This window comes from Canis lupus, chromosome 10 (genome assembly GCF_011100685.1).
Source record: "Canis lupus familiaris isolate Mischka breed German Shepherd chromosome 10, alternate assembly UU_Cfam_GSD_1.0, whole genome shotgun sequence".
Taxonomy (NCBI): Eukaryota; Metazoa; Chordata; class Mammalia; order Carnivora; family Canidae; genus Canis; species Canis lupus.
The window spans coordinates 70,350,927-70,370,092 of NC_049231.1; the positions used below are offsets into that span (position 1 = coordinate 70,350,927).

At 65.7% G+C, this 19,166-nt stretch overlaps 1 protein-coding gene across 1 annotated transcript in view; it reads right to left on the reverse strand.

The window, feature by feature from the left end:
* Nucleotides 1-5,252: 5,252 nt before the first annotated feature.
* ADD2 (adducin 2) overlaps nt 5,253-19,166 on the reverse strand; it is a 55,787-nt gene continuing 41,873 nt past the window's right edge. The window contains 7 exon segments of the mRNA XM_038551549.1: nt 5,253-7,339; nt 7,341-7,365; nt 12,493-12,615; nt 13,467-13,614; nt 15,126-15,215; nt 15,880-15,999; nt 16,980-17,237. Of these exon segments, the coding sequence (XP_038407477.1) occupies nt 7,060-7,339; nt 7,341-7,365; nt 12,493-12,615; nt 13,467-13,614; nt 15,126-15,215; nt 15,880-15,999; nt 16,980-17,237 (1,044 nt within the window). The 3' untranslated portion in view covers nt 5,253-7,059.

Consider the following 19,166-nt stretch of genomic DNA (forward strand, 5'->3'; position numbering starts at 1 on the left):
AACGAAAATCACGGCCACGTGTGCTACGGCTCCTCTGCGGTCACGGCCTCGCGTGCAGGTGAACCGCTGCCCCCGCAGGGACGACCTGGGAGCGGCCGACGCACCACGTCCTCTCACCGGTGTCCGGCGCAGTCTCCGTCTCTCCCGCCCCCACACGTGCGTGTGCCAGGACCTGCTTTTATTTATTTTTTTATTATATTTTTATTTATTTATTTATGGAACTGCTTTTTTAAGCAATTGCTTCAGGTTTCTTAAATTGATCGTGAAAAACTAGATGTGGCTGCAAACTTCTTTAACCGCTCACTACCATGTTGTATTTTTTTATTTTTTAATTAATTTAATTTTTTTTTTTTACTACCATGTTTTAATTCCATGTTTCCTCCTTTCTCGAGTTTCTTACTTGTATTGACTTTCCAACCAACCGGAGGCGTGACCGGCTAATTTTTTCGCCGTGGCGGGCTCGGGGTCCACACGTGAGTAAACGTGCCTCGTGTCCTCCCCTCCTCTCAACGGCATCGAGCCTGCGGTTGACAGTCGGTGCCTCGTTTTAAAATAGGACGTTTTCAAAAAAAAAAAAAAAAAGGATGTTTTCCACTTGATGGGATGAACACTGGGTGTTATGCTGTATGTTGGCAAATTGAACTCCAATTAAAAGAAATTTAAAAAAATAAAATAAAATATGATGTTTTCCATCACCAAAAAGCCATTTTATTTCTCTATTTGAAGTAGCCCCTTTTCACGAGCGGCTGGTGCCGATAAACGGATGTTAACTCCCGGCAGTGACTCTGCTCCACGGGGGAGCCGGTCCCCCAACTTGTCAGACTCGTCTCCTGCTTTGGAACCGCGGAGTCTCTACCGTGTTGTTTGCTGGCAGCGGCGCTCGCGTCAGCCTAAGCATGGCACCTGCCGGACGGGTGTGGGTCCACGTGCAGAGGCCCGAGGGGACAGGGAAGGCAAGAGTCCTGTGTCTGCTGGTCACGCGGCGTCGGGTTAGAGGGTGGGCACGAGGCCGTGGGGGCAGCCGCCGCGCTGGGCCGAGTCCCCTGCTGCAGCTCGCGTCAGGGCGGCAGGACGGGCGGGCTCCAGGGTGCCCCCCCCCCGGCGCCTGGCCGACCCCGGGGTACCCCCTGCCGACGCCTGGCCGGCTCCTGGTGCCGAGGCATCCCCCCCACCCCCGTGCACCTTGCAAACAGGGCTGCCAACAGCACCCTGGCACCGTGGCCTGCCCGTGAGCCCAGGCCCCGCGCCCACTCCCCGGGGGGCCCGGCCCCTCGCTGTGCTCAGTGCTCTCCGGGGGAAGCTGCACCCGCTGCCAGGCCCCTGCTTCCAGGCCAGCTGCACCCCCTCCCCCCAGGGCGCTGCGGGGCCCTGGCCTGGTGTCTGCACCAAGCGACCCCGGCATTTCTAGAGGGTGCACGGCCCTCGGCTGCTGCCTTTGTGTGCCCCACGCGGAGTGGAGCGAGGGGGCTGTGGGCCCGGCTGGACGGGGCGATGGGGGTGGGGTCCCCTGTGAGGCAGGGCTCCCCCGCTGACCTAGAGCCGGCTTCCTCCTCTGTGTGGGTGGTGACGGGAGCACCGTGGGGGCCCGTGGGGTTTACCCGAGGTGCCGTGGAGGGGACACGAGGCCCGACACGCGCAGGTGGACGCTCAGCAGCTCCTGGGCCGTCCCCTTGTGAAGCGCAGGATGGGGGGCTCCTTCGTCCTCTCGCCCCCCCAGTGTCCCCGCCCCCTTCACCCCGTGGCCTCCGCCCCTGCTGCCCCGTGGGCACCACCCGCATGTGTTCTCGCAGCCCCTCCCCGCCCCGTGCGTCCAGGCTGATCTTCCTTGACGAGCTGCGTGCAGGTGCATGTGGCCGTCGCCTCCCGGGGTCCCCGCGCCTGTCACCTTCCGGGGTCCCCATGCTCGCCACCTCCCGGCCCCGCCAGAGCTCAGGCACACACTCGGCTCCCCCCGTGCGAGGGCTGGTCTCAAAGGCAGGACGTCCCCGTGTGGCTGGAAGTCTACATGAGCCGCCCCGGGGCCAGGGAGGTCAGGGGCCGGGCCATGGTCACACACCGGGAGCATTTACCAGGGTGAGTCTGCAGGTGAGACAACAGCAGGGACAGAGGTCCACCCGCCCCACAGATACGCCCGGAAAGTTCTCCTGAAAATCCAAGGGCAGCTTCGGTGCTCAGAGATTCAAACATAAAACTGTACAAAACCACCCTGTAAATATATATAATAGATGTGTGTGGTGTGTGTGCGCGTGTGTGCGTGTGTAAAGTCCCAAGATAAAAGCCCAGGAAGCTGACCAGTCTGCACGTCAGCGGCTCGGGAAGCTCCCCTCTGAGGGGACGGCGAGGCCTGGGACTGGCACCCCAGGGACCGCACGGACAGGGGCGCCCAGAGGACACGTGTCACCGCCCCCCGCCGGCCGGTCCCGGCCTCGCGCCCCCTGCACATGCACCCTCGGGGGACAGGAGCGCGACGGGGGCCCCAGCGGCTGCGGCACGGACGCCGGGGACTCGGGGAGCCCCGGGCCTCGGAGGTCAAGCCGCCACCCCGACGTCGGCCCCGGGGCATGGCTGCAAGGGATCCCCCAACGCGGTCCCGGCTGCGGGAGCTCTGACGGTCGCGGACGGGCCCCTGCGTCCCGGGTGCAAGTGCTGCCGCCCGGCCGACTCCCTCAGAACGAGGTCTGGAGGCCGCGGGGGACGATGGCGGGCGGGAGCACCGTGGGGACCCTCTGAGCTCTTCTCCCACCGCCCCAGCCCCCACACTCCTCCTGCCCCCTGGGGGCCGCCGGGCGAGGACAGCGTGGAGCCAGCCCGGCCCACTCACGATGGCCCCGTCTGCCCCACACGCAGGCCCGTTCCCTCAGCGCCGGCCTGGCCTCGGGGACGTCCTCACGGCGCCGAACGCCGATTTGGAGAAACCCCGTGCAGGCCGGTGCAAGCCATGACTCCCGCACCCCAAGGCAACCCTCGGCGGGGACGCGGCCGGCCCCCAGGACAGAAGCCTCCCGGCCAGAGCGACCAGGGCTCTCCAGCAGGGGACGCCCCCCGTGTCCACACGGCCCGCGGGACGGTGCTCACGGCCAACACGGCGCCCGCACGCCCTGGGGAGGTTGGCCGGCCGGTGTCCCGCTCGCCTCCCGCGACAGCTGGAACCGGTAAGTAGCCGACCGTGCGCTCCTTCGGGGGCCGCTCAGGGCCCCGGGTATCGGGCTCACGCGTGGCTTTTGGAGCAGACGGTGAACGACCGTGGGGCCCCCTCCCCCCGTGGGGTGGAAAGCGAGCGTCTCCGCCACCGGACGCTGCTCGGCCTCTGCGGGGCTGCTGAGACTCGGGGGCACGACAGCTGCGTCCCCGGTGCTCGCGGGCGGCTCACGGGCTGGTGCGTGTGCGGGACGCGAGTGGGGCCGCGTGCTCTCCCAGGTGCTCGGCAGTGGAGGACGGCGCGCCCCCGACCCGGACCACGGCGGGCCGACCGGGCGACCCCCGCAAGCCTCATGCAGCAGCCCACGCCCGGGGTTGATCTCTTCGGCGTCCGGGAGTGAGTCACGCCGCCGGGGTGGTTCGCTCAGCCCCAGGGTCAGCAGCGGGGCGGCCTCAGGGTGGGGAGGGGGCGCATGGTGGGGACGGCGCGGGCTGCCTGACGGCCCCGCCACCTCCGGACGCCAGGCGCGGGCTGGCTCAGCTGTTCCTGGCGCGGCCCTGACTACACCGGGTCCTTCCCTAACCCTGCAGGCCTCTGAGGAAGGACCCGGGGGCGCCCGGGGCTCGGTGGGCGCCTGCCCTCGGCTCAGCTCCGATCCAGGTCCCGGGGTCGGGCCCCACGTCGGGCTCCCCGGGCAGTGGGGTCCTGCCTGTCCCTCCCTCTCCCTGCACGCGGCCCCCTCGTGCTCCATCGGGTAAATAAGATCTTAAAACAAGAACCTCTGTCTGCAGGGGAAGATCCCCATCTTCACTCCGGACTGTTGGGGGAGGCTGATTCTTCAAGGATTTATTTATTTTAGAGAGAGGGAGGGCGGGAGGGCGCAGAGGGAGGGGGAGGCTCTCAAGCAGACTCTCTGAGCAGGGAGCCCGAGGCTCGACCCGGACCCCAGGCCACGAGCTGAGCGGAAACCATGCCGGGGCCCTGGAGGGCGGTCGCCGCTGCCTGCGTGGGACCCGGGCGGGAGGGCGGGGACTTGGGCCAGCGCAGCACGGGGCCCGCCTCCCGCAGAGCTCGGCCGAGCTGCAGAGCAGGTGACAGGGAGGGACGGCTCTGTGCCTCCCCGTCCCCCCGTGACCGCAGGCTGGCCCCGAGCTCCGTCCCCGGGAGCCCACGCGCCCCAGCTCTGCGCAGCCCCCTCCACCCGGACCCCGAGGAGAAGCCCCAGCCCCCGAGCCCGTGCTCTCGCGTGGACCGACCCCCCAGCACCCGGCGCCGGCCTCCGAGGTGCCACCCTGCATGCGGGCGGGGAAGGGCCCGGCCGGGGCCTCAGCAGCCCAGCGGCCCCTCTGTGGACGGACGCACAGACCTGGAAACAGCAAAGGGGTTCCCCCCCCCCCGCCCTGCCCGCCCCAAGCGCCTTAGGGAACTGGAGCCCCGTGCCCCGTGCCTGACTCCTGGCCCGTCCCAGTGCCTCGGGGCCTCTGCACACCCTGCCCTCAGCGCGGACACCCCACCGACCCCCCGTCCTCCTGGCGGGTCCCTGTTTGCCTGCAAACCTAACTCCATCGTCACGTCCTCCAGGAGAGTCCCTCCGGCCCAGAGGACAGGAAGTCCTTACGTCCCTGTTGACCCCGGCCCTTGCCCTCCTGGCAACGCGTCTAGGCGCCTCCTGTCCTTGGACACCCGTGTGGGCAGGGACCGCCTGCTGCCCCGCGACCCAGCTCTCGGGGTTTGCCGTGGCAGCCGCTTGCTGGACCGCGTGGCAGGAGCACAGGGACACATACGGCGGACCCGTGGCGTGAGGTCCAGGGACGATGCCCTAGCAAGGCTCTGGCACTTGCACCCCACGAGGCCTCACGGTTGGGAAGGGAATAAAGAGAATTTGCTGAGCGCAGAGCCCGTCGACGTCCCCTCGGAGCTGCAGCCACCGGCACGGGCAGCCGCGTCCCCCTGTGTCCCGGTCGCTCCAGCCACAGCGAGGCAATGCCCGCCGCCCAGGGGCACTTGACAAACACTGCGGGGACCAAAGAATGAACGTGAGATCTATTTTTCCAGAGAAGGCATCAAAGGATCGGCTTTTAAAGGCATTTCCCACATCACAGATTTTTTTTTTTTTTTTTTTTTTGAGGCAGCGAAGCCCCCGGCCACCGGGTGGCCATCACAAGGAAGAGCGGGGCAGGGGCGGCGGCGGCAGGGAGGGTGGGCAGGACGGTCGCGGTCCGTCCCCGGGGGCAGCCACGCTCCGGCCCGGCCCGCGGCGCCCTCGTCACAGGGCAGCCTGGCCCCACCCCGGTCCCTGGTCCTCAAGACCTTCGCGTGCACGGACGGGGGAGCACACGGGGGCTCCCGCCTTCACTCCACGGTGCAGACCGGGCGCCGGCGAGGTCCTGGGCTGAAACCACCCCCCTCGGGGATTTGCTCGTCGTCTAGTCATCGTGACTGAAGAACAAAGGCTCCGGACCTTCCTGGAACAAGTCGATTGTCCTTCTGGGGCTCGGCTCCCGTGCTCGTCGGGCGGGAGCATCTCACCCCCACGGCAGGGTTGGCATGACGCCCGAGGGTCCGACGCACGGAAAGCTGCAGGGTCTCCACGTGGAAAGTGAGGGCTCACGCGGGGGACACGGGGATCGAGAACTTTCGCAAGTGCTTTCACGATCATCAGGACACGGAGGAAAAATACTCTTTGAAGACGCTGTGCTGTGAAGAGCGTGGATTGTCTGCTTCTCAGGAGCCAGCAACGCTCATTGATCGATGCCCCGCGGGAGGACGTGACGAGGTGCCGGCACCTGCGACGACAGCTGCGGCCGTCACGAGGCCCCAGACGGACAGACAGTGATGGGCAAGGGCGCTCGGGCTCCATCTGACACTGGCCCGAGAGCACTGATCCCCAGGGCTCAGCTCATTCTCCTCTGCAGGACCCCGAGTGAGGGCCGGACCCCAAAGCAGCCACGGGTTCGCTGCCGGTTCCCGTCGGTCTGGAGGTCGGGCCGGGGACACCTGACCCCACCGGAGCGGAACAGGTGCAGCCGCATCGCTCCCGCGTCATGCAAAGCCCGGGAGGCGTGGCGCTTCCCTCTCGCGTTGATCCTCTCGCACAACCCAAGGCCGACAGGAGGATCTAACTCCCCCCGGATTTCTGCCCTGAGCGTGAGACCACGTTTACCCTAAGCTAAATTTGGTTTCAGTTTTGAAGCGCCTGAGATGCGCGACTCAAACAGGCCGGCTCCCGGCTGCCGACACCCGTCAAACCCTTCGCGAGCCCGCGGCGCCTCGGCCAGCCCTCCCGGCGGCCCGCTCCCGGGTCCTTCGCCGTCCGCGTCCAGGGGCCCGTGAGGCCAGCCCGGGGTTAGCGGCTGGGGAAGCGCAAGCAAAGCCATCAGCCCTTGGGAACAAAGATTAACTTCTGCTGGGGGAGGGGGGCGGCAATGTGTCTGCTGAGTGTGCGCGGCAGGGCGGGGACCCCACGGGGAGAGACTTCTGGCTGGGGCAGCTCCGTGGGCGGGAGGCCGCATGCCTGCGGGGAGGACCTGGCTCCTCGGGAGAGTCGGGCCCTGCCTGGGTTGGTCCGAGGCTGTGGGCGCCTGCAGCCCCCTCCGGCCTTCCGCCCAGGGCTCGGCGCGGTGCACGGCGTCCCCACGGGGGTGGCGGTGGCGAGAGCACTGGGCCGGGCGGGCGCCCAGCAGACCCACGCTCCGGCGCAGGCTTCGCCACCAGCGAGCCACGCGGCCGTGGGGGAGTCTCCTGATTCTCCGGGGCAGCCGTAGACGGAGGGGTTGGTCGCGCGATCTCCAAGTTCGCCCTCAGAGGGTGGTCCAGGGTCCTCGCCTACCCCTCCTTGGCCCTGCGCCTCCGGGGACAGAGATGGGAGAAGGGAAGGGGTGAGGGGAGAGGGTGCGGATGGGAGCCGAAGCTGCTACCAATCAGGACTCCACCTTCTCCTTCTTTTTGCTCTTTTTCAGGAAGGACGGGGTTCGGAATTTCTTCTTCTTTTTGGAGGGAGACTTGGAGGGTGAGCCCTCCGGGGACATGGGGCCGCTGGTGACCGACTCGGTTTTGTCCTTAGAGGTGTCGACATCCGTGTCGGCCGTGGTGGTCATCTGGCTCAAGCCCTTGCTGAGGATGTCCTCTGGGGTTGGCTCGTCCTCCCTGCCGTTGACCACCACTCCTTCCGGCTGCGTCGCTTCAGGCTCTGCAGGTGCCCTTGCTTGTTTCCGTCTTAGCACCTTCTAGAAAAAGACCAAAAGATACGACCCATGAGAGTTCGATCGGGTGGGAGTTTCCACGCGGGGTTAACAGAAGCATTTCTAGGCGACTCTATAAAATAAGTCTAGAGCCACGGGAGGGACGGGCCGACACCGTAGGGCCGAGGGCTGGGCAGGGTTCTCGCCCACCCCCCGGCCCCGGGCAGCTCTGACACTCTGGGGTCGCGTCTACAAACGGACACAGGTAACGGGGGCCGGAGGTGACGGGGGCCCCGCTTTCCTAGGCACAAAGTGAGGGGACAGACCCAGGTGAGGAGGGGCCCCAGGACCGCAGAGAGCATCTAAGAATCGCTGTGACCGGTTCACATTCACCAGTGAAAATACGGAAATGGCATTTTTAAAAAGCTTTCGCTTAAATTCCAGTTAGTTGAAATGAAAACGCCGGGTTTTCGTACCCGTTTCACGTCCTAGGCCAGGGAGGGACTTTTGGACAAATGGAGAGCGTCTCCCCAGGTGGCCCAGAGGGGAAGGCAGAGGGAGGATGGGAGTCCCCGCCACGCGGACCCACGTCCGGAAGGGGAGATGCCGGTCGGCCCACCCCAGCAGCCGCCTGGCGGGCTCCGTGGATCGCGGCCGTGCTCAGCGCCGGAGCTGCTCAGACCCGAAATGGAGCTCCCGCCCGCCCTCCCCGTTCCCAGTGTCCCCTCACTCTGCTTCCCTCGCGCTTTGAAGTGTCTGGGTGGGGAGGGAGCGTGGGGGTGCACGAGCGGAGAGCGGAGGAGCTGCCTGACGGATGGGGTGGGGGTGCACCCGCCGCGGCCCTGGGGTGGGGGCCCTGGATGAGACATGACGCAGGAGGAATGAAGGGCTGACGGGAGGACTTCCAGGAAAATCAGGATTCTCAGGGGTAAAGGCTGGAGAAACGTGTGGTTACCTGGGACGCGGGGCAACGAGTGTCCGTCTGGGGACAGGTGGGATGGGCTAGTTTGACTGGTACGGCCTCCCCCACCCGGTGAAAGCCAGCACCCCCGATGGCTCCCTCTCAGCCCCGACACCGGTCCTGGCCCCTGTGGGGTCGACCCCAGCCGTGCCCTCCAGGCCCCGGACGCCAGCGGCCGCGCCCCCACCCTTCCCACCGTGGGCTCCCACACCCCCACCCCCCGGCTGTCCTCCGCAGCCCTCCGGTCGGCCCCACAGCGGCCCCTGACCCCTGACCCTGAGCTTGACCGGCCCTAAATCTACTGCCAATTTACCCATTTTTCACTTTCATGTGTCACTTTTTTTTAAGAGGACACAGCTGTTTGTGGTCCCCCGCGGCTCCGAGGAAGTCCAGGGAGTGGCTGCAGGCGGGGGGGCTGGAGGAGGCCCAGGAGCTTCTGCTCCAAGGGTCCAGGATGCCACACCCCTGCGCCCTGGACGGCGGCACACACGAGCGGCGCTCAGGCCACGTGGACGTGGAGACAGGGAGCGACTCCGCCACCCCGAGTCCCAGGGGCCCGCAGCCTCCCTGCCGGGCACCTACCGGGCACCTGCTGAGCACGTCGCCCTGGACGCTCCGGGCCGGGCACGGCCACCCAGCGGACCCCGCGGCCCAGGGCACCGAGGTCTGGGGAGCAGCTCCCCCGCGCCCCGGGACCCAGCATCATCCACGCCGCGGAGCGACCCACGCCTGCTGCGTGACGCGGGCCCATAGCCTCTCACGCCGAGCACAGCCCAGGAGGGCGACACACCCACGGGGCCAGGGCCGTTCCGGGCTCATGACTCCGCTGAGCCCAGGGACAACGCTCTGGACGGGCCCGCGAGGACCCGGGGTGGCGGCCCCCACGCTGCAGGCTCTCTAGGTGACTCATCTGTGACGGCAAAATAGTAGGCGACGGAGCCCGTGTGACGCTGATGCTGGGCTAACCCCCGGGAGGCACAGGACGTGCTCCGGACGGGCCACGGGGACGGGGGTCAGCAGGACAGGGGCGGCCCGGCAGGTGGGGGGAGGGGGGCGGACACGCCCGACACGGAGGAAGAGGCTGGGACGGAGGATCCTTCACGGAGGCCGAGGGGCGGGACACAGATGGGGGGACACTGAGGGGTCAGCTAGGGGGGATGAGGAGGGACACTGAGGGGTCAGTTGGGGGGGGAGATGGGGGGGACACTGAGGGGTCAGCTGGGGGGGCGATAAGGGGACACTGAGGGGTCAGCTGGGGGGACACAGACAGGGGACACTGAGGGGTCAGCTGGGGCGACACACACAGGGGGACACTGAGGGGTCACTTGGGGACACAGACGGGGGACACTGAGGGGTCAGCTGGGGGACACTGAGGGGTCACTGGGGGGACACAGACGGGGGACACTGAGGGGTCAGCTGGGGGGACACAGATGGGGGACACTGAGGGGTCAGCTGGGGGGACACAGACGGGGACACTGAGGGGTCAGCTGGGGGGACAGAGACGGGGGACACTGAGGGGTCAGCTGGGGGGGAGATGAAGGGAACACTGAGGGGTCAGCTGGGGGGACAGAGACGGGGGACACTGAGTTGTCAGCTGGGGGCAACAGACGGGGGACACTGAGAGGTCAGCTGGGTGGACACAGACGGGGGACACTGAGGGGTCAGCTGGGGGGACAGAGATGGGGGACACTGAGGGGTCAGCTGGGGGGACACAGACGGGGACACTGAGGGGTCAGCTGGGGGGAGATGAAGGGGACACTGAGGGGTCAGCTGGGGGTACAGAGATGGGGGACACTGAGGGTTCAGCTGGGGGGACAGAGATGGGGACACTGAGGGGTTAGTTGGGGACACAGAGATGGGGGACAGTGAGGGGTCAGCTGGGGGGACACAGACGGGGACACTGAGGGGTCAGCTGGGGGGGACACAGATGGGGGACACTGAGGGGTCAGCTGGGGGGACAGAGATGGGGGACACTGAGAGGTCAGCTGGGAGGGACACAGACGGGGACACTGAGGGGTCAGCTGGGGGGGACACAGACGGGGACACTGAGGGGTCAGCTGGGGGGAGATGAAGGGGACACTGAGGGGTCAGCTGGGGGGACAGAGATGGGGGACACTGAGGGTTCAGCTGGGGGGACAGAGATGGGGACACTGAGGGGTTAGTTGGGGACACAGAGATGGGGGACAGTGAGGGGTCAGCTGGGGGGACACAGACGGGGACACTGAGAGGTCAGCTGGGAGGGACACAGACGGGGAACACTGAGGGGTCAGCTGGGGGGGCACAGACGGGGGACACTGAGGGGTCATCTGCAAGGGACACAGATGGGGGACACTGAGGGATCAGCTGGGGGGGACACAGATGGGGGACACTGAGGTCAGCTGGGGGGACACAGACGGGGGACACTGAGTTGTCAGCTGGGGGCGACACAGACGGGGGACACTGAGGTCAGCTGGGGGGACACAGACGGGGGCACTGAGGTCAGCTGGGGGGACACAGACGGGGACACTGAGGGATCAGCTGGGGGGGACACAGACGGGGGACACTGAGGTCAGCTGGGGGGACACAGACGGGGGCACTGAGGGGTCAGCTGTGGGGGACACAGACGGGGGACACTGAGGGGTCAGCTGGGGGGACACAGACAGGGGACATTGAGGGGTCAGCTGGGAGGGACACAGACGGGGGGCACTGAGGTCAGCTGCGGGGGACACAGATGGGGGGCACTGAGGGGTCAGCTGGGGGGACACAGACAGGGGACATTGAGGGGTCAGCTGGGAGGGACACAGACGGGGGGCACTGAGGTCAGCTGCGGGGGACACAGACGGGGGGCACTGAGGGGTCAGCCCGGGGGAGGGAGGAGGCCCCCCACCTGCAGCGCATCACCTCCCGGAGCAGCGTGGCCCGGGCCCGTCCCGCGCGTGTGCACCCGGGGGAGCCGAGCCCGGACTTGGCAGCGGCCGCGCGGGTTGTGGGTTTTACAGCAGGAAACCCCCCGAAGCCCCGGCTGCCCAAGCAAAAGCTGGCGGAGATCCACTCGTTTTGACGAAGCCCTTCCCTGCCACCTCCTGCCCCGCGGCAAGTGTTGGGGTGAGGAAGCCGCCCGCCTCCCTCACTACGGAGACAGGTGTTCAGAATCGGGGACCCTCCGTTGATGAAGCACAAAGGGGCAGCGATCGGCGACGGGAGGCCGGGGAGCGCAGCGGCCGGGGCACGACGCTTGGAGCCCTGGCCCCGAGCAGACGAGCAGACGGTCTCCTCGGGTGGCACCGGGACCGCGCTCGAGGCGGCGACCCAGCCGTGGAGGGGGCCGGGGGGCTGCAGGGCGCACGGCGGTCACCCCGTCCCGGACACGGAAGATGTCATCGGGCCACCAGCCCTGCTGGGCAGCCCAGCGCCGAGTCCGGGGCCCCGGGGAGGACGGCTCCCGCTCCGGGGGGCTCCAGGAGCTCGGTCGAGACCCTTGGGTAATCTCGGGGGCACAGGCTGCAGCGGGGCCGTTACCCGCCGTGCGCAGCGTTGCTCGTGACCCGGCTGGATCTTACCCTTAAGTGTTTTTATTTTCTTTCATTGTATTTTTAGATTCCATTTGTTACGCTCTCAACGACGGCTTCCCTCTAAGAACCCTAAGAAGGGAGAATACCTGACAGACAAGGAAACCGAGGCACAAAGATGCTCCGATCTCCAGTCGGGCCTGGACCTAGATGCTCTGGGCCAGCACGTGCGCAGCGGTTCTCAGCCCGGGAGGGAGCCGGCCCGGCACGTTCTCCTCGGGACCAAGGTGCTGCCGTGCTGGGGCCCAGGCCGCTGTCGGGGGTGGGAAGCCCCCAGGTGGCTCCAACCTGCCGAGGTCCCAGGGCTGCGCAGGATGTCGTCAGCCTAACCTGGGAGCTTCTGGAAACAGCTCAGCTCCCACCGCAGACCTTCCGCCTTCGCGAGATCCCGGGGACCCCACCCGCAGTGAAGCCTGAGCCCCGGCCGGTGCCCCTAGAGGGACCACCAGCAGCCTCGTCGGGGTCAGGGGTCGGGAGGCCGCGCGCCAGCCGTCAGCTTCCTCATCATCCCGCAGGCGGAGACACAAGTTTTAGGCCGCGATGTCCCGGCTCGTGAAGGAAACAAGCTTAACTCTGGTGGCCCCGGTCTCAGATCCCAGAAAGCCCCCGGGGCCCCCCGCGGAGCCCGCCCGGCTGTGGAGGTGCCTCGTCCCCTCCGCTCACCGTCTGCAGACCTGGAGGGAGACACCGCGGGGCTCTTCGTCTCCGACCGCGCTGGGCTCTGGGCCGCAGAAGCTGGAGCCGATCCCGGAGAGCCCGGCCCCTCCGCCGGGGTCTCCTTCTCCCCTGAAAGCACAGAAAGCCGCCTCGGGGTGGGCTCAAGCGGAGGGGAGGAGGGCAGACAGGGGACACCCACGGGTGCTTCTTCCTCCTCGCTGACCCCACAAGCCTCTGGGAGTCTGTCCTACATCCCGGGGTAGGCAGACGGAGGAGGGAGTCGGGGTCCCCGCAGGTCTCCCAGGGCGGCGTCACCCCGACGGGACCACGGGGCTGCAGGCTTCCCGCCCACGGTCTGGGTGCTCGGAGCTTCTTTATCTGACTTCACGTTCGGCCCAATAATCCCCCCGGGGATAGAAAGCACCCTGTTTTCTCCCCAATTTTTCAACCATCACACAAGCACCCCGAGCCCACCAGGCAGGGCCTGCTGGGTGCCCGGAAGGCGCCGAGCCCGCGTGGGGAGGGGGCGTGACCAGGGCTGCGCCTGGGAGGACACAAGCCGGCAGGGAGCTGACGTCTCCGTGCCTCGGCCCCACGTGCTCTTGAAACACGGGGCGGGGGGGGGGGTGAGGAGGGACGGGGCTGAGACGGCAGTGCTGGGGCCAGGAGCCCGGGGGGGAAGCTGTGCCAGGCGGGGACACAGGCGTGACCGTGAGCACACAGCTGCCGTGATGGCACGTGTGGGGTCGACCTGAGACACGGGCCGGGCTGCAGATCCCGCAGCGAAGGAGGGGTGAGGGGGCGACAGGGAGGCTGCTGGCGGGTGTCCCCCTGCAGGCGGGCCGGCTGGTGCCCAATGCAACGGGTCCGCCGTGGGCTTCCCTCCTGTCACCCCGTCACCCCCCCAAGCGCCCCTGTGGCCCCGTCGCACGCCCGGCAGGCCCGGAGGGGCCGCACCCGTCACCCCGGGGGCCCCTCACCGTCCAGCTCCAGCGTCTTCCGCTCCACCTCCTTCTTGTACTCCTCCAGGTCCTGGTCCGTGAGCTGGCTGAAGGGGTTGGGCGCCGTCTCCTCCGCCTCGTCTTTGGTGTCCGCGTCGCCCTGGGCCGCCAGCTGGCTCTCCGTGGACTGAAAGTCAACCACAGAGCGCGTGTCGCCCCCTGAGCGCCGCCGCGGGCCCGGGCCCAAGCTTCTGTCCCTCCCGCGGCTGCCGGCGCTCTCGCTCCTGGAAACGGCAGGGCCCCGGGCCTTGGGGCGTCCGCTCCCCCTGCTGCCTCCCCCCCCTGCCCTGGGGTCTCTGCCGCGCCCCGGATGCAGGGAGCCCGCCCTGTGCCCCGGAAAGAAAGGCGAAGGATGCGCCCAAGCAGAAGAAGACGCGTTTATTGCAGCCCCGCGGGTCGCCCGCGCCGTCCGCATGCACAGCCGCAGCCCCGCAGCCCCGCAGCCCCGCAGCCCCGCGTCCCGCCGCCGGCCCAGCACCCCCCCCCCCCCGCCCACGGCAGCACGAGCCACAGCACAGGCACGAGGTCAGCGCAAGACACAGCGGCTTCAGCGTCGGTCCGGCGGTTAGTCCTGCTCCGCGCACGGCCGTAAGTCACAAGCGAGCCAAGGTCCTGAGTCCTGGATCTTCGGGGCCGGCGTCGCGGGTCCCTGGGGGCACTGCGGAGCCCCCGGCTCGGGGGAGCTCACAGCCGGGCCTCGCGGGAGCCTCCGCAGTCCTCTGACCCCTCGGGCCCCTTCTAATGGGGGCCTCGTGCTGGCCTTCGAGGGCGCCGTGCTCGGAAGCCGAGGAGCAGCCAAAGAGCGCGGCGCTCAAAGGACGCGAGCCCGGGCAGGGCCTGCGCCGGCCTCCGGGCCACCTTCCCCTGACGACGCCGCGGCGCCCCCAAGGGACCCGCACACCAGCCCGTGTTGAGGACTCACCGCCCCGCCCCGGGGTCGCGGGAGCTCTGACTCCCCACCCTGGAGCCTGTACGGCCCCTCCCTGTGGCTGCAGCCTGAGCTCAGCGGCCTCCATCTGCTCCGCCCGCGGAGCGTGTCCTGTGTCCCTCCCTCCTGGCCGCCCTCGGGGCAATGGCTTGTGACACAAGCTGCGCCTCTGACCCTCCCGCCCTTCCCTACGCACTAGACCCGGGCGGCCCCATCTCGGCCCCGGAGCGACTCCCTACGTCCTACTCTACGTGGGTGTGGGGGCTCCTGGCCGGCCTGAGCGGGCACCGTCCTCACACACGTGCCCCTCCTCTGCGAGCACGTGGGCGTCCCCCAGCGCCACGGCCGGCTGCTGCCGTGTCCACGCGCAGAGGCCAGGAGCACCGAGGGCAGGCCGGCCGGGAGCAGCTGGAACCGCCAGCCGCGCTCCCGCGACGCCCACTGGGCAGGAGCCGTGGGGGCCGAGCGGGGTTCCCTGGGTCAAGCTTGGAAGTCAGCGTCACTGCGGGGCGGGCGGGCGCTGCTCCCCGCCCCGGCCCCACGCCGTCCCTGGTCCTCACAGCGTCCGTCCTGCAGCAAGAGCGGCAGCGCCCAAGATCACGGACAAGGGTGGGCCTGAGGACTCAGGGGTCCCGCTGCCCGGCCTCGGGCACTGAAGGCCCCGAAGGCGAGCACGCTTCCCCTCCGGGCAGGGGCGGCTTCTGCTGTACCGGGCTTCGGCTCTTCTCGGCAATGACGCTCGCCAGGAGCTGGGACTGAGGCCCCGCTGACTTCACGTCCTGTCGGTTTTGTTCTCGAATCTGGGGTCAAGGGAAGAGAGAGCGAGCTAGCGGCTGCACGTCGGGGGCCGTCGAGGGCGCCGGGGCCCAGGGCTACAGCCGTCCCCCGGGGCTGGAGGCCCGTGTCCCCTGGGAGGCCCTGTCAGCGAGCGGAGCCCACGAGCGCCGGGAGCCGCCGCGGGGGTGCAGGCCGAGGCGAGGTGCACCCTGGGGGGCTCGGTACCGAAGCCCCCGAGGGGTATCCTCACTGCGCCGGCTGCCGGGAGCCACGACTCTGGAGCCTGGGTCTCTCCCTGGGGAGGCGCCTGTCACCCAAGCCCCGCAGACGGTCCTCGGACCACCGACCACCGTCGCATCCCCGCTCCACGGGCGTGTCGACCTCGCGCGGGCTCAGCTACGCCCGGAGTCTAACGAGAAACGGAGCGAGCGACTCGCGGAGGCCGAGAAATAAATACAAAGGACCGCGGCACTTTGAGGATGAGCCCAGAGGGAACCGGCATAAGGTCCGCGTGGACTCGAGTTGGGCTCAGGCAGCGTCTCTAGGGCCGGGGTCGCGGGCTACCACCGCCCGGACGGTTCTTTCTTGTCAGAGGGCCTGGGCACATCCTGGCGCTCGGCTCGTACCTGCGGGGCCTCAGGCAGCGCGGCTCGGGCGAGGGGCGGCGGGCTGGGCAGCTGCCCTTACCTTGTTCCGCATGTCCAGAACCTCCTGGGGGTCGGTATAGAGAGGCACAAACTGGTTGGGGTTCTCGATCCGTATGGGCATGCCGCTGCTGGACTTCTCCACCTCGTCGGCCTTCATCCACTGCAGACACACGAGACCGGGGGGTGAGGCAGAGGCGTGAGGTCCGCACGCCGCCCCACGGGCCCACCCGAGGTCTGGCCGGGCGGCCCACGGGGATGGTCAGCAGGCCCGCGCACGGACGCTCCCCGCCTGGGCCTCCTGCAGGGCTGGCCGCCTCCCGGAGCAGAGATGGGCATCGGGGCCCAGGGGCCAAAGGGCCCGTCCAGCAGTCAGGCGGCAGCTGGAGAGCCAGGCCCGCACCCTGACCCCCGGCGTGACGGGCAGGCAGCTGCCCAAGCGCAGTGTCCGGTGACTTACCGGCTTCAGATTCTATGTACTTGCTCAGAGCGGGGCGGGGGGGCAGAGGGAGAGAGGGTCCCAAGCAGACTCCACACCGAGCACACAGAGCCCGACACGGGGCTGGGTCCCTCAACCCTGAGGTCGCGACCTGCGCTGTGGTCGCCAGCTGGGAGCCTGACGGACGGAGCCCCCCGGGGGCCCTGACTTATGATTGCACTTTGCAGGGCTGCTTTTTTTTTATTATTTATTTTTAACAAAAGCCTGTTCTCTTTGGCTCCTAGCTACTTTAGTGTCAACAAAACATCAGATGAAGAGCCAACGTGTCCGTGAGTGTGCGAGAGCCCGAGACAGAGAAGGGGCGTGAGCGGGAGCCTACGCAGGAGACCGCAGCATCCCGCCCACCTCCTGGGCTTGCATCCACAGTCCAAATGCTGGATGCCCGGGACCTCCCCAGAAGCCCCGTGGGGGGTGGGGGCAGGAAGCAAAAGCCACGTGCTCCCGGGTGTTGTGCAGTGGGGAGCGAGGGCCGGGCCCCGGAGGGAGCTGCTCCCCAGGACCCCGGCCCAGCGCAGAGGTGCGGGAACAGGGACAGAGCCCCGGGGGGCGTGAGCCCAGTGGGAGGCCCCATGGGAATCTGACCCCAGCCCCAGGCTTAACCAGAGACGGGGCCAGGCCCCCCGTCCGCCCGCCGTCCCCCTTACTGTGGTCTTGGGCCGCGGGCTGCCCATGCTCCTCTGCACCTCATCAGCCACGTTGACCCGCAGGTAGGTGTTGGGCGTGTTGAGCCAACGGGTCTTCTCCTTCTGCTGCTTCTGGGCGTGCTGCCGCAGGGTGGGCACCGGGGCGCCGTCCTCCTCAAACACGAAGGCCGTGACGGTGGCTGGGATTTCCACCTCGCTCTTGTGTTTGGTTTTCTCTTGAACAAAGGGGTAGCGGTAGGTGTAGCCTGTTCTGTAACCCTAGAAGGGACGGGGGCGCGGCCACTTACCGTGGGGAGAACCGTCCCCCCGTGCACGGCTCCCACACGCTGCGCCCCCCCTTCTCCAGGTCTCGGTCTCCTCCATCCCAGTCTGCGCCGTGCGCCCCGGGGCCCGGCCCCGACCTTCCTCCTTCACCCCGGCTGCCCCCAGGGAGCCTCGGGGGGCTTCCCAAGGCTGCTGCCTGCGCCCTCAGAGCTCCCGCGTGCTCTGCGCTGTAGGATTTTTAAGAGTTTCCAGTTGATTCCAACAGTCAGCCCTCGTTTTCCCGACTCCCAGGTCTCTAGGCCGTTTCCTTCTCCGAAGCCGAAGGTCCGGCTCAGGAACACCCGCCCCCTGAGCGAGGAGGGGCCGCTGCGCACTGGGAACGGTCATCTGGACAGCTCCTGACCCGTCCTCCTTCGCTTTGCCTTTTTTTTTTTTATTAAGGAGGCATTAAAATATGTTTCTGATTATAAAGAAAATACAGACCTATCTACAAAAATCGGGCAATATGGAAAAACATAAGACAAAAGTGGGTTTTACACAAACATCTCATCCCCAGGGACGAGCACTAAAAATCTCTGCGGTTGGGCTGCTCGGGTGGCTCAGTGAGTCAAGCCTCTGCCTTTGGTTCGGGTCAGGATCCCAGAGTCCGGGGGCGGTGCTCTGCGTGGGGGGCTCCCCGGGTCAGCGCTCCCCACTGAGCGTGCCTCCCCGCGTTAGGATGAGAGGGAGGGAGAGTGCATAAAAATATACATTTTCAATTTTAATATCATATCTGTCAATGCTCGTCATCATGGTTTTAGACTTTCCCACCATGCTCGGTGAGTTGTTTCCCAACAAAAGAGCATCAAACGTATAAATCCGTTTTTAAATATCTAGGAGTCTATTTTATGTTATAAATTTTTGATAAATCAGGAATTCTTCTGGTTGAAATAAATGATTTATCTTATTTATTTCCCAAAGTGCTAGCAGTCAATCCTCCTCCTCCTGCTTCATAAGATGCCTACTTGCCCTGTGTTCAGCCCCCATATATTTAGGATCCGTTTCTGATTCTCTGTCCCACTGATTCGCCTGTCCTTCCTGCACTGGGGCTCCGCTCTTTAGTTGCTAAAACTTTTTCATGCTTTACCATGTGATGGGACAAGTATCCTCAATTACTCTTCTTTTCATAGGGTTTTCCTTGGCCACTCTCAGTTCCACTTGGAAAAACATTTTTGCAAAGTCCTTCTGTGCTCCCCTATCATTGAAGGGTTACATTGAGGTCATTGATTTGGAAAGGGGCCCTCTTAACCCTATGGAATTATTTTTTTCAGATTTTATTTATTTATTCATGAGAGACAGAGAGAGGCAGAGACACAGGCAGAGGGAGAAGCAGGCTCCACGCAGGGAGCCCGACATGGGATTCGATCCCGGGACCTGGAGTCACGACCTGAGCCCAAGGCAGATGCTCTACCACTGAGCCACCCGGGTGTCCCCACCTTATGGAATTTTCTAACCAAGAGGAAACTGTGTCTCTTCACTGAATTCAGGCTTCCTCTGACATCTACTGGTAAAATTTTATGGTTTCCTTTAAATCAGTTCTGCTCAATGTTTTATGGTTTTTCTGCATTTGCAAATAGGGCTATTTCCTCCCATTACTGTATTTTCAAATATATTATTATATGTTAAGATGCAAAAAAAACCTACTCCTTTTAAAAATGCATTTTCTTAACTGACTACTTTAAAATGCACTCGTTATTTCTAATGTTTTTGTCTCAGTTGACTCTTTGGGACTTTATAGGCATGTAACCATAATACCTATACAGACAAGTAACTTTGTTTCCTTTTCAATATTTATTTTATTTTGATGCTTCACTATTTCAGATCCTGTTCCCGTATTATTCTAGAACAATATTAAAAGTGCTGACAGCAAGAATCATTATTTTG